This window comes from Diprion similis, chromosome 2, assembly GCF_021155765.1.
Source record: "Diprion similis isolate iyDipSimi1 chromosome 2, iyDipSimi1.1, whole genome shotgun sequence".
NCBI classification, from domain to species: Eukaryota; Metazoa; Arthropoda; class Insecta; order Hymenoptera; family Diprionidae; genus Diprion; species Diprion similis.
The window spans coordinates 9,241,681-9,257,058 of NC_060106.1; the positions used below are offsets into that span (position 1 = coordinate 9,241,681).

The 15,378-nt window shown below is 40.0% G+C and overlaps 2 protein-coding genes across 6 annotated transcripts in view; both read right to left on the reverse strand.

The window, feature by feature from the left end:
- LOC124415905 (proline-rich transmembrane protein 4) overlaps positions 1-4,499 on the reverse strand; it is a 96,348-nt gene extending 91,849 nt beyond the window's left edge. For all 3 annotated transcript variants that reach the window (XM_046896625.1, XM_046896624.1, XM_046896623.1), the window contains exon 1: positions 4,047-4,499. The gene's annotated coding sequence lies outside the window, so the exon portion shown is untranslated. The remainder of the gene's footprint in view (positions 1-4,046) is intronic.
- A 2,040-nt stretch (positions 4,500-6,539) lies between these two features.
- Positions 6,540-15,223, reverse strand: LOC124415876 (DNA polymerase interacting tetratricopeptide repeat-containing, protein of 47 kDa). Of its 3 annotated transcripts, none has more exons than XM_046896562.1 (7): positions 15,140-15,223; positions 14,480-14,764; positions 13,937-14,108; positions 13,515-13,707; positions 13,113-13,393; positions 12,555-12,719; positions 6,540-8,025 (listed from the first exon to the last, which is right to left on the reverse strand). In XM_046896562.1, exons 2-7 carry the CDS (start codon positions 14,754-14,756, stop codon positions 7,941-7,943), a joined length of 1,173 nt encoding a protein of 390 aa, XP_046752518.1. In that variant the 5' UTR covers positions 14,757-14,764; positions 15,140-15,223; the 3' UTR covers positions 6,540-7,940. The 3 variants fall into 3 exon arrangements, with proteins under 3 accessions (XP_046752518.1, XP_046752522.1, XP_046752523.1); XM_046896566.1 differs by lacking the exon at positions 15,140-15,223 and adding an exon at positions 15,047-15,065; XM_046896567.1 differs by lacking the exon at positions 6,540-8,025 and adding an exon at positions 8,036-8,308.
- Positions 15,224-15,378: the final 155 nt, after the last annotated feature.

The window sequence follows — 15,378 nt, forward strand, 5'->3', positions numbered from 1 at the left end:
TGTGTGAGATGAGGTTAAACTCGGTAACGTTAATGGAACGATTATACAAGAGCAATTTTTTTATTTATTTATTTTTTTTTTTTTTTTTTTTTTTTTTTCAAATAAAATAAATAATTGTATAACATTACCAGATTATCAGTTATATGTTAGACTGATACTTTTTATATTTTCAACTCGATCAAGGTCGCTTTGAAATTGCAAAATAGCGTCTCTTTTCTTCTTCAATTTTTCGTTACGTTAACGTTACGAACTTCAATCTCGTTGTATAATCAGCTTTAACAGATCCCACGTACAATATCTATAATGTGTGGCAAGACTGGCGAAGCAAAGTTAAAGAAATCATAATTGTCACGCATCAACTTTTCTTTCTAACCCTTTTCTTTTACATAGTTTTTTTTTTTTCATCTCCGTCTTCTTCTTGTTTTCTTAACACAGAGGACAACATTTTTAGCTTAAGTCAATATACACATCGACGAATGTGTTCTTGTTCAGGATTCGTGTGCACCGCACGTGCGTACAATATTGCATTTTGTTGACACTACGCACATATGCGTACACTGTGCGCATCTCCACATACACATTCATTATATTATACGTATATATAATAGTAATACAGACACTCGGTTAAGGCATATAAATCCCGTCCACCGCATAAACCCCATCTAAATACGATGCACGCTATATCTGAGTATTTATGCAGTGTGCCAACACGCGAGTATACGTACATCCAACATTTACGACTCGTAGGTATTATAGGATTGCGTGTGTCGGTTCAGGTACCGCATGCGCATACCTTATAGAACGAGAAAAGAGGGAGAAAGAAACGACGATGAGAAGAAGAATGAAAGAGAGGCTCGCTCGCCGATGCAGGCAAGGGTGGGAAAAAGAGAGAAGAAGAGGACGAGAGAGAGAGAAAGAGAGAGGCGGCGAAGACGCGGAGTGAGTAACATATACACCTGTGCCTCGGAAAGCAGGTTTCACGGATTAGTATAGCTTCGGAGCTTCGTTCACTCGTCGCCGGAGCTTGTTCACCTCCCTGGCTGGTTGCTGCTTGCCTGGCCGGCTGGCCGCTCGTGTTACCGGTCACGATTGTAACTATCAAACCAAGCAACCCGGGGCGGGGAACAAAACCAATAAGTATAGTTTAGCCCCGTCTACATTCGTACGTTGGTTCGTGGTCATCCGCAGAATTTTTAAACAACCCTTTCGTCATCTGCTGCTGCTTCGTCACAGCTGCAACCGCTACTATTTTTCTCTCTCTCTCTCTCTCTCTCTGTACCTCATTGTCAGTAGAGTAAGTATTATAATTATTTTCTTCGAGGTAGAAGGGAATCCCTTAACCGTATGTCGCGACCGCACACGACTACCTGCCTGCTGCACTGCAGCAACATAAACGCGACTTTCGAATTACCGCACGGTGTGTAATATTGTTTGTATGTACATTCAGATATTAGCCGCGTTGGTGCTGCGGCACGAACGAACGCACGCACGCACGCACAGGATACGCGTGCTGTTCCTGCAAACAGAAACGAAGAGGTTGGTTAATTTCACACGTGAAGGCAACTTCATCTCGCGATGTACGGTGTGCAGGAGAATACAATGAAGTTGCATGTGCGTGGCGGTGAATTTTTATTCACAACTTAGCAGGAAAAGATATAAACGAAATATGCGGTCAAGCGGTTTTCCGATATTCCTCCACCGCCTAGACAGACGGACGTCGGTGTAACGTACCCTCAATTATATATTATGAGGCTAAGTCAGTAGCGTTAACGTAACGAAACATGAGGAAAAAATCGTTGTTGCGCAATTTTCGAATGACTTTGAAGAGGCTGGCTTTTCAAAATAAGAGTATGTTTTGTTTATCATAGTTTTACTAAATTTCGGACATTGCTAAAGGTGCGAGGTAACGATTTTTCCTAAACATGCATCGTTGCAGCAACGTTATTATTATCGTCATGCTCATCATACATTTACTCTTTCGTCGTTCGGTTCTATCTGGTATTTTCGTGGTTCCGATTTAAAATTCCGCTGTAAGCCCGGCTGAATTAATGTTTTCGTCCCCTTTCACAGAATGGATGTATGGACATCTGGTTGCAGAGCGGGCGGATTTTTGCACGTTTGAAAAATTATCGATAACATTATCGAGAGTCGCCGGGCGACTCGGTGCGGATATAAAAAGTGGAAATACGATACATGCCAAAAGTTATTTCGGTCTTCTGGGTAATATAATTGTCAATCGATTCGTTTATATATGTGACTGGCTTGTAGAAAAGACAGCACGGGAAAAAAACGAGATCGTATATAAAAGAACTCGCGGATGGGGGAACTTTTGACAACCCATCTCGACGAAATTGTGATGATATGAAAGTTTGGTAAATTGGTTCTCAATCGAGAGAGATATCGAGAATCAACTAAACCCCGCGGCGCGACGGTCGTAGAGAATAACTTGAGGAATAAGAAAATTGATTTCCAGGCAACGTATATCGGGTGGAAAAATCAAGGGATTTTTCATCAAACCTCTCAGTCCTCTGAGTTATCCAATAACGGAAAAAATATTTTTTTCCCGCATAGTTTATCCAGCGCAATATCTGCAAGCTCTCCGAATTGATTTACTGTACACACAATTAATGTTTCACTTCCCGCGACATCAAATATTATATAATGTCAAAGTATGTACGACGGAAACGAGCAACAGCCAAGCGCCAGACAACGATGTGTGAATCTCTTTCTCTCTCTCTCTCTCTCTGTCTGTATCTCAAGATTTTCCGAAATCAGACACCAAAGAACACATATTATCTAAGCGTAACACACGTATCGCATTACGGTATACGATCGTGATCCTGAACTTGACGCATCACGGCAAAGATTGATGTATCAGTTCCAACAATGTAACAGTATCCGGTTAAAGGATAAACAAAGATCCTCCTTGACGAACGACACAACAACCGGTAGACAGTTACGTGGGAGAGACACGTGCGCGTATTTTCATCCTCCTCGGGGCATTTGTTGTTATCGTTGCAATTACCCCTCGGGCAGGATCTTCCCGACTCGCAGACTCGTTTTTTCGCCGGTCGAATTTCGTGCGGATGGCTGTTTAAGCGGAAGAGCGAACTTGCGATATCTATACCTACGGAGTCGATTGAAGTTCAAACGTGTGTTTACTGAGCGCCGCGCGCTCGGCCAGTTTCGTTAATAACGCATCACCGCACGCACCTACCTATACGCACGACACACGGGCCAGTTAATCTTCGGGGTAAAGTGACTTTGTGACCGGAGAATGAATAATTGCCCAACCGAGTCCTAAGACCCGAGTCGCGCAGTGAATAATGTCAGCCGAGCCGTGTGTGCCGGAATAAATTTAGTAGACAAGGGACCTATATATTTCAAAAGATGCCTACTACCTAAACAGGCCCCGCCATTCTCCCCGCAACAACGACGGGTTACAAAACGGAGTTATAGTCTCCTTCATTCACAACATGAAAATCAACTCCCAGGAGCGCAGTAAGTAAGTGAGCAAGTAACAACATCGGCGACAAAGCGGTTCAGCGCCACGAATCGTGTGTTAATGTCCTCGATGAAAGTTGGCACGCGTTATGATTCCGGGATCGATATTCGTGCAAGATGCAACAACCCTTGGAGCTAATAGCGCGATACCACGTCACCCCCCTGTGTTCGCCAGGGGTAGGTACACGTACGCCTACCGGCTTTTTTCTCTCCTTATTTCTCACTCCGGAATGTAAGACTCGGTCACGTTTTCCACCCACACAGAGACACGCAAGCCGCCCCCTCTGCCCCCCGTGAATCAGATGCAGGGATCTCGCTTTCGTGACACGGCATTGTGCCAACGGGGAAAACTGGCCCTCAAATAAATTGGCAAAAGGAGGACGAAGGAGGAAGGGCAGAAGCGGTAAAACAACAACCACCACCACCACCACCACCACCACCTCATCCTACTCCTCGCCGCAGAACCACTATGCGTGCCTGCATGCATCGTGCGTTCGATTTATCGCGGCTGAAAGTGGCGAGAATTATGTGATAAAACTTACCGTTTGATCGTTAGTAATCCAAAGAGAAGACGAGGAGGAACTGGGCCGAGAGTTTTGTCACATAAATCCACAGAAAACAGTCTTTATAACCTCAGGATAGAGACAAAGAAGGCATAGCTGTCGCTAGCCAGCGAGGCTTCAACACACGAGACAGGGATTCCCCCGGCACTGACACACAACAATCCGGCAAACTCACTTCTCTCGATCACATCCCTATGAATCGCAATGTCATTCGTAGACCGATACCTCGCCGTCGATAAAAACGATCCCCTTCAACGTGGGATTTGAAACGCGGTGCAACTACTCCGTCGCCTCTGATTTCACCCCACGGCGGCCATTACTGTGCGCGAAGCGTGTTTTGTTTTTCCCACGAACTGTTACTCCGTCTGGACGCTTGCCGCTGCCGCTCCTGCTGCCGATACGCCCGCTGTGAGGATGCGTACCCGACTGAAGAGAGCAATCGCCGGATACCTCTGTCACCCAAACAACCAATCAAACGCCAGTTCGCCGGACGCCATATTGTTTCGCCCCGAACACAAAGGGCCGCGGAGCCGAAGACGGCCGAAAGGTTGCCGAGCGAACCAAGCGGCGCGCTCCGAGCGCACGCAGAATCCCTGTCTTCTCTGTCTTTCCGTTGGAGCAGCCGCTAAGCTCGCTTCTCATTGGTCGGAGCTTTATTTACGCCGGTGATGTTCATTTGTTTTCAGCCGTTAAACAACGAAGGGCAGGTAGAGAGAGCTTTTTTAACGAGCCTCGGAACCTCGGTCAAACAATAATAGCATTGTTTCAACGAGAGGTCAAGGGTCGTATGAAAGTGCCCCAGCTTCTCTGATTTACCCTTCCGTTCCACGAGGAAATATTTTTATTTCATCGGTACATGCGCCTCATTTATCGCACTCACAATCGTAATCGTACAACACGAGTTCTTTTGTTCACGTTGATTTTCGATCCGCCGTTGTACATACCAACGTTTGAAATTTGAATTAGCGCTATCAAAACTACGATAAATGATTCAACGGAATGCAATAAAGTTTTCAGGCATTGTGAATACTTACTTTTATTAATGGTGGAATAATTCTGTCTGTATAGATATATTATACACCAAGAACCAATGATTTGCTATTGCAACGTGATTATACCTACACTCCTTACACTATGTTTACACCAATACATGATAATTGTTGATCTAAGGCTTGTGCTTCGATACTTTACAACAATGTAGCCCCATCTTACGGGCAATTGTACTCTGAAAAATTTCGTATCAAATTCGTATTTGCTAACTTACCGCTACCTACGAGAATTTCTGTATTAATAATCTTATATCAATAAACATTTCAGTCTTTGTTATACGAATTTTTCTTCTTCTGTTCAACAATTAAAGAGCAGCGCTTAATGTTTAAATTAATATAACACAAACGGCAATAGTTGTTTCAACGCTTTCAAATAAATCGAAATTTACCAAAAATTTTATCGATAGCATGAAATGTCGATTACCAATATTGCGACGATATAAGAAACGCTCCCGAATAAACTTGCGCTTGGATAGTTTACAGCATTCGTGTTCTTACTAGGGTAACGCAAAGCGCTATGCATCTCGCCGCTTCCCAAATTTCCCGTTCGAGATATACTGAGTAATAAACACAGGAATGTATAACTCGAAGCTATGCCAGGATTGCATCGTCGAAAATCTAATGCGCTAGTTCTCTTATCTTGAAAGTCTTGAAATGGGCATTGAAATATCGTCTTTGCGGCATCGAGTGCAGAGGGATCGTCGTCACGTCTGAACAATGGCGAAGAATTTACGCGCGGTTCGCGGAGCGTGACGGCCGCTCGATGGGGTCGAATCACCGACAATATAATTCCCAAACCAAAAGCCGAAACTGGCGAGGGATTCGAACCCTACGCAAATCCGAACAAGACTATTTTACCACGAAAAAATATCATCACCCCCAAAATTTTATCGACATATAGCCGTTAAATTTCGCTTGAAAACAATTCAAGACTCAGAGATTACTAGTAAATAGTTTTAGATAAAAATTAAAACATATGCACTTCCATGCTTTCAGACTTTTTACCAGTCGAAAGTTCTTCCATTTAATATTTGTAAATAAGTCTGAAAATGTTGTACTTACCGAAATGATGACCATGAATCTACATGACTGGTTATATCCGTCATTTCGGGTCCTGAGAAAGAAGAGACTGCTTTCCTGTCGCAATTTCGAACGGTTAGTGGTTCGACGATGGTATACATAAGTGGTTCAAAATCGTTGTCCACATTTCTCATGGGTCGACGAGTCAATTTGATTTTCTATGGGCGTTGCACGTGACCTCGAGGAGCACAGTTGGGGGTCCAACGTAGAGTTGGCAGCTTTCGTCAATTTGGTTAAAATTTTCCAAGGATAATGCAGTAAGGACCTTCAGGAGTGGAAGGATGCTCCGGGGCGTGTTTAAGGACGCTCAGGGACTTCTAATGGAGAGTAAATTAGCCTGGGGTAGAAACGTGGTTATTGAAGTATTTATTGCTTTATTTACAACAGTTTAAGAATAAATATATATATCTTTACAACGGCAATTAAATAATAAAGATATTTTCCCCAAGTCGAGGAGGCATCGGACACGAGACGGACAACCGTGAAATGATGACTTTGGCGCGCGGCGCGCAAGCTACTTATGGCCATTTGCGAAAACATTCAGATTTATAGCTGTACAGTAAACCAGAGTTACGCCTACGTCAATATATTTGAGCAACATTTTTTCTTATTTAACCACCCCCCACAAATCATGTTCTCCCGTTGAACCCGACGCGACGTGACGCGGAGGGAAATATATCACGTACACGCACCACGGTATGTACATACCTACCTCCTCGCCACGGGAACACGACGGTTCCAACAGTTATAAGTAATCCCCGGGAACACCCGCCCCCCGCTCGTATTCTACTTCAATAACAATATGCCAGTTCGTACTGCTACGTTAACACCTGACAAATACATATTTCACCGTGAACTCGACATCAATTAGGTTTTTATATCATGCGGGCAACTTTACAAGTCATACGTACTTCATATTGTTACGTAGATTTATTTCAAATTAAGGAATCATTCCATTAAAATTTCTCGAATTGATTCCCTGATATATTTTTTAACAACAATGAAATATTCACGTTACGAAATAATTATACAGTGGTTAAACGATAGAATTAAGTTGAAAAGAAAGTTGGTAACATCACAAGAGAGATCAAAATCGAGCAAATTGTCTCTCCTAATCACGTTGGAATTGTTATTGTTTTCTCGTTTGACACCTGGACGAATGTTCGTTAAAAACCGCTTTACGTTATTTATCTGCATCAGATCGTATCTGCATCGGCAAGCGAATCGCTGAGTGCGGTTCTTTGCGAATCATGAGGGTAAAAGAATTTGAATATCAATTGGAAAGTGTGAAAAAAAGAGAAGATAAAATAAAAGATCGTGTATTTGATCAAAGAATCGACGGATAGAGCGAGTAAAAGAAAAGATAAGAAACTCCAAGTCTTGCAATCCCATTTGCACGATAACTGAGAAATGACAGGAAGGGTAAGGGGGATAAAAACGGGAAGAAACGATTCATGAATATGAAATGAATCCAAACGGTTATTCCCTCTTTCTAGGATCTGAGAATTCACGAACAAGAGACGAAAATTTATTCGCTTCGAAGTTACAGGTAGTATACAACCTCAGTGGGAATAAACATTTGAAAATTATGGATGATCGAGCGTGACGTGGCGGTAGAGAAAAAAAATAAAAGAAAACAACGTAGAGGAGAAAGGTAACGCGAGAGTTAGCGTCTTGAACGGTGGGTTCAAAGCTCCGTGGAGTTGAGAAGCGTTTCCGTAACGCGATTGGAGTCAGTTCAAAGTCAATAATTGGCTAAAAATCGCTTCTCCGCTTCGCTCGATGCGACCAACACCAGAAACGCCGGAGTTCCTCCTCTCACCTCGAACCTGGAACAATTTCTTAGTCGTTTTGTCTCGCTCCACGTCGCCTTGAAGTACGTATACACCGGTGGAGCACCTTCTCTTTCCAACTTGCGCAATTTCGATCTTATACGTGCTCACATAGAACTCACTCGTCAAAAAGAATTCTCGATTTTAACGCACCCGTCTCTTTTCCTCTCGCAGCTTGTAACGTCTTCTTTATACTTATGTATACCTTCATTCTCTACCTACCTACCATCCATCCATCCATCCATCCATCCCACCTGAATTCTATCTCACGCACTGCCCCCTAAATCGCCCGACGGTCAGATGGGCAATTTATTATCCTTAATAATCCGACCCGTGCAGTATACGTAATTTCATTCTAATCAAATTTTTAACAGGCATCGCTGCATGATTTTCTCGGACATCGAAAAATATGCCCTGAGGCATTCGGTATGTATACGCATAATACCTATTGTACATACACTTAATCGACGCATATTGTATTTTCTCAGCATTGTACGTACACCTAAGTAGAATTAATACGACAGTAAATTAATTAAGAAATCTCACGAAGCCGTGATACAAATTTCACGCCAACGACAGAATGAAAAGGGACTATTTTTGTCCCGCTTGAAATAGATCGATATTATACAACGTACGTAAAGCCGTGCCGTTGAAAAATGTGGCGATTTATAATAATGAAATATCTTTTTTCAACCCCATTTGTACCTCTTTACTCAGCATAAAAAATAAAACGAAAAAATAATTGAAAAAAAAAAAAAAAATTCATTCGCTTTTTTGAATAATTTGTTTCGGTTGCTTTTTCGTTTCGTAACGTGGATATACAATAGCCTGTGAGTAATGGCTCTCGTGAGAGTGCTAAACGTTTTGCGTGTACGATGTCCATGTACCTACCGCAAATAAACGCAATTTTAACACGGACTGTTGGAGATAAAAGAAATTCACGCTTTCGGTCGCACTTCGTTCGCTCCGCATTAATTACTAATGCACCGTTTCTGTCCACTGGACGGGATTGTAATCTTGCGTAAATGTAATTAAACGCTGGGACTGAAACTAAATAATTTGTAGGACAAACACTCGACAAACAACTACTTCCGGGGCGTTGAAAGGATTTCGGGATTAGTATACTCTATGTTAATCCCAGCAGCTCTGCGGAGTCAAGTTTTCGTTAACAAATACAACGCTTGCAGTGAGTTACTCAACTTGAATTACTTCGGAGATGCGAGAATTAATGTATATTCTTTGCAACAGCAAAGCCGAGTTGACATTTTAGCTCGGATTTTGGTCCATTCAAACGGCGAAGTATGCAAGAAGTCCTCTATTTAATAATAAAAAACTAATCCTTACTTTCTTAGTTGCATTTCTGTCTAAACTGAGCGGTAAACGGCTATCCAAGACACAAATAAAAAAAATTGGATAATCATCGATTTTTGAAACGGGACGAACAAATCATCATTGACATTCTCCAGTTTGAAATTTTATACCGTGAAATACCGTGATAAACTGTTTGGGAAATTGTAACTACCGTTGAGTCGTGACGGTGTAATTTGAAATGTTATTATTAACGGCCTGTCCAATAAATCAGCTTTTGTTCCGATATTAGGCAGAGGTAGAGGAACCTATATCCGATATCAGTATCCGCGCGTAAATCATGCGGCTCATGACCTGTGAGTATCCCTTTTAAAATCCGTTTCAATGCGTTTGCTAACCGAAATTGATATTTTTCCGGAAAACATCAAAGACTTACTATTTCAATAATTAATAAAACGATCCCATAGCACAAAAGTTTTAACTCACAATCAAAAGTGACTAAAATAGATAGAATGAAAATCTAAAATGGCAGAGTTCACAGCACAACGAACAAATCACGCGGACGTGCCTCTCGCTTATATCACGATTCGAGACGTGCTAATCACTTTGAAACTACGGGTAGACTATTAATTTGAATAATAATTATTAATTAACCGAAAAAGCGCACCCTCCCACACATCGGGTTCGGTTCGGTACGTGACCATTAAAAGCTCATTAGAGTCAGACAAGGTCGTAGAAAGGGTTTGCAAATAATATACCTTACACTGCAGGTTTGCTGTCAAGTTATAGATCCCAAATCGCGGTCCTTTGTATCGAAAGATGATGATTTTCAGGATCTCATGAGTGCACCGACGGATTGTGTGTACGACTATAATCGGTCTGTCTGCTTTGAACAATAACGCGTGATGTACTGTATTCGTTATATCCACGGATCATTACCCGAGTGCATACGCATACCTGGAACTGGATAATTAAAGGCGTGTCGAATTGTCGACGGTCGATTCAAGTCGGTTAATTTGTTATTCGGCGTAGGGAAAATAGACAAATTTGACTCGACGAAGGTACAATATATTAGGGTGGGCCGAGAAAAAAAGAAAACATTTTGAATAATTTTGAAACGAGTCGACTTGGCGAAAAATTACATCAGACCTTTTTTGTAGATCGTTCAATTCCCGACAAGGATATGTATTGATTTTTACAACTCGCTCATTCGTTAGAACGTAAGAAAATTCCAAATGAAGAAAAAAAAGAATTTCCCGTATTATTTAAATGGGAAATCAAAAATCGCGATGTGGCACCTCTTAATATTAATATTAAGATCTCAAACTTTCACAGAATTTGGTTTTCATCATCTTGAACGATATTTACATACCTCTAAATGCAGTATAATATACGAGCACCGTGAGTCTGAATCGAAAGAACATTTAACAGCTCGGCGATAAGCAAGGTACGTACACACGCGGCAAGTTGTACGAAGATATTGATTAACTATTACGGTATGAAAAAGTAAACGGTTTACTCTCAGTCCAACGGAAACATCATGTATGGTTCGAATAATGAAGCCGGTTTACACACGCTTCCGACCACTACATTTTCATTTATATTTCAAATGCACTCGCACGCTACGAGCGCTTTGCCGGTAGGGGAACTGGTATCAACTCTGCTCTTGTACATGATTGTTTTCGCTTAGCGATAACCTGCACCACTGATGCAGTTTGAACTCGGTTTTAAAGAGAGCTTACAAAAGACCGTATAATAACCGTTACTGACCAGCAGCAACGTTTTCAATACCATCGATTATCTCTTCACGCCGCTCGCTACGTTTTTCTCGCATTCCGATAATGACTACAAACAGGGTCTAAAAGCTGCAGAGATAATCCTGCATTCCGACGAATGTTTACTTTCTGCTTTAAAAAAATATGTACAGTATATATGTATACGAAAATTCCATGAATCACCACTTTTCGAATAAAAACGGGACATAATCACTGATTTTCCAGCGTGGTATAGAGAGGCCTCTGCTCTTACAGAAAACTATTCTATAACAGAGTAGAAGTCCTACAGAAAATATACTGCAGGTTTTTTTTCTTTTGAAGTTTCATCCTACAGAGTTCGCTTCTACAGAGAGTGAAGCTTAACTTACCCTAGATCTCAGGGTGATGAAGTCACCTTCTACATTCTTATCAGGAGTTTATGTGGTGTAATTTCGTATACGGTTCGACTTATTCCAACCTTTAATATGCCACAAATCACTTGAATGCAGTTTTCGGACGAGTAAATCTGAAATTGCTTGTTGTTAAATAATTTTTCTGTATCAACTATATAGTGAAAAATGACCTGATTTTTCTTTGAATAAATTATAAATGTTCCCTGTATAAAATTCAAATTAAGAGTGTCAATTCGAGTATCCAATAAATAAAGCTCCGAATCAGTCAGTCTTCATAAACACGTTTATGATTCATTTATTATTTGTGGAACTGAACGCGTGGAAAAAATTGTCATAATTCCTTTTCGTGGGAAAAGTTATATTCTTTTTTTTTTCCTAAGCCGCTATAAAATTCCCGGACTAATTAAAAAATTTCCTGGCTTTTCCATAAATGTCCGGATAGAAATGAACTCTGTTGGATTTTCATTCCGTAGGATTGCACTCTGCAGGATAAAATTTCTGTAAAAAAATCCTTTAAAATATTCTCTGCACAACTTTTACTCTGTAGGATAGATTTCTGTAGAACCGGTCCACAACTGTGGCATTAAGCGCAATTTCGAATTCCCGAAAAAAAAAAAACGGATTCGAGAGAACCACCCGCTAGTAGGTGCAGTAAAACACAATGCCGGCTATTATTGTCTAGATTGCAAAATATGTAACGAGTATGATTCGAACGATAAAATTCCATCCAACTGCAGCAAATATTACCAATAACACGCCCGATATTGGATACGTCTCTATTTATATTTCAAAGTATCCTTTGTATCCACCGGAGTAAATTACTACGATAACTTGTCTAATTTGGTTGATGCAAAATATCAAATAAAAGCGGATGAAAAAATGCCAAACTTCGGATTATATAGGTACATAGCAAGTTAGTTTTTATCACGATTTCACGCCCTTACTGCCAAATAAAGTTAAAAATCACAGCGATGTTCGTGCTTGGTTTTTAACTTGAACAAAACGTTTTTCAAACGTAATACAATAATGAGTTAAATCTGAAAACTCTCACCTCTGGTCAGCCAGAATTTTCCCAAGCGTTGCTTCAACGTCAATTTTGTGAACAGTACGTTTCCCTTTGCCCTCAAAGTACACATTTACATTTTTTGGATAATACCGCCGTCCTGTGTCCCATCCCGGAGATTCTTCAAACAATTCTTCCAACTGCGTTATCAATCTGAAACATAAACCACCAATGTTTGAGTAACAAATAAAAATGCAGTGAGGGTAAATATGCGGTTACCAACCAAATAAGGACGTGGAAGATTTTTATCGATTACTGCACCAGATTTTTCGAACTGCTCAAGTAGATTATGCAATGTGCAAATGTGTTTAAAGTTAGCGTTGAAATGTACAATGTCAAATTAACTTGAACTATTAACTGCATCGGTAATTTTCATTCTAGTATAAATAGTTGATTATACTTGAAAAGTGAATGTAAAATATGCATGCAGGTATTTGATCATATACAAGAAAATGTTTTCGTATGCATGGCATTTTTCCGGTTTTTTATGCAGTATAAGATAATTGCTCTTATCAATGATAATGATAGTAATAATATTAAAAGTACCTGGTATCTTCGTGAAATTCTTGAATGAAATCTGTTTGATGAGTTTCTGGGTATAAAATTATAACGGGCCAAACTAAACGGCCGTTTTCCACCAAATGCACTCTGTTCTGGGCTATTTGAGGTACACACGGTTCGAGATCAGATAGTTGCAGGTGCCTCTTGCCTGAGCCCAATTCGATATTTACTCCTCTGCTTTGAATTATTTCGAGTAAAGTTTCCTCTTCTCGTTCAATTTTCTTAGCCAAGGCATCAGTTCGACGTTTATCCCTCTCCAATTTTTTCTGTAAATTTTCGATAACAGACGAATCAATTATTTACTACCTAATTATTGTTTGCAGTGCCAGTATTCAAGGTTAAAACTGACAAGCTCGGCACAGAATATTATTGTAAACCGTATTTTACCTTGTTAGCCACTGCTTCGTTTCGAAGATTTAATATCACCTTGTCCGACGGAGATTTTTCTAAAAATTGATCACAGTAAGTAATACATTGATCATAGTCCTTGATTTGCGAACAGCAGTTTGCAGCTCTGTTCCATGCTTTTGGATAATCTGGCTTAAGTTTCAAAGCATGTTTGCAATCGTTTAAACTGGATCTGAAATTTTCAGTAATTCAAATACTTGTTAAATTAAATGAAAAGTGAACTAGGATGAAAGATGTGTTTTCTATTAAAGCAAATAGTGCCTGGATCATGTAATCTTGGATTTATTCCAAACACGTCTTGCTTTTAAAGCTTAAATCATTTTGTCAAAAAAATAATCACTTTGACCCGCACAGTATTTCGAAATAAACTGAACAATAAGCATAATATAAGATATATTTACCGGTAATTCTGAAGCATGTAATGTGCAGCAGCTCTATTGTTATAAAGCTGAGCCATTAAATCATCATCTTTACATTTAGTTCTGATGCCTTCTGTGTAGCCCATTATAGCTAGACGGTAGTTCTTGTATTTGAAATTGAAATTTCCATCTTCTTTGTAGTTATTTGCTAATTCTGAAATACGAAACCACAGAATTATAAAAAAAAATACCTTCTTCAACATCTTGCACTTACTGTAATGGAATAATCACTCAAATTTGTTTCAATCAAAATATTGAACAGCTACTTTTCTACTTTCTGTACATCATTTACAAAATGATATGCATTATTGTTCATGACGCTGAAACAAGCAGGTGATATCCAGCGGATATAAGGCTGGCAAGGAGTGAGCAAACGTTACAATATCAAGGGATATGTATTCAATGAGTTCCCTGAATAATTCCAGCAAATTCCATCGTTTGGTCATCCCCTGGAACCTTTGCGCCTATATTACCTGCTGAGTATTACCCGCTAGTTTCAGCTTCATCTATAATTTGCTCACAAACCTTCGGGAGTATTTTCGTTCTCATCGTATTTCAACTGTTGTAAGCCTTCCATTAGCGGCGATAATTCGTCTCCAACTTGGGGAGCTTTTTTCATGAAGAAAGGATGCTTGTCCATTTCGGCTTCCCAACGATCTTCCGGCCATCCTTCTGTATACTGTTTTCGCTCCAAATTATTAATATAGTCATCCAACTCAGCGTCCAGTTTAGCAGCAAGTTCTAAGCGCTCAGCTTCGGTCCAAGATTTTTTCTCGGCATTATTTATATTCTCAGCATTCATTGTTAAACCTGAACATATTAATAAGTATGAAAAAATAGCATTAGATCCTTGCAATACAAAGGTATTACTACTGTTACGGAAAGTTTAGGTTATGTTCAGTCATGTTGAAGATATATTAAGGTGACATACTAATTGATTTTCATTTACAAAATGTAACGAAATAGTGATTATGAAAATCGCAAATTAAATAAAAGTATAAATATATCAATTCTTACGGCTGTCCCACAAAAAATATTCATAGAAATTCGAAGTAACAAGACATGTACCCTTTGCAACACAACCTAACTCACCAAACGTAGGAATCGAGCAATAGCTCAAAACTGATTCTGGGTGAATATCTATTAGAAGAATAATATTACAGTGACGAAAATTTGAATGCTCACCTATTACTTCGCTTGTTGTTCAGAGAAAAAAGCGCCCAGTCGTCGTGTGTACATTTTCTTTGAATCCTAACTCTCGCACGCTTCACGTACGTCACGTAAGCATGGAAAACACATGGCTGCCAGCCTAGAATAGCAATGTTGGCACCACGTGTTGAATTCACATGATAACATCGAATATCCAACGAAAGATGTAATACATTAAAGAATAATAATGCTACCGTTAAAAATACATTTTATTT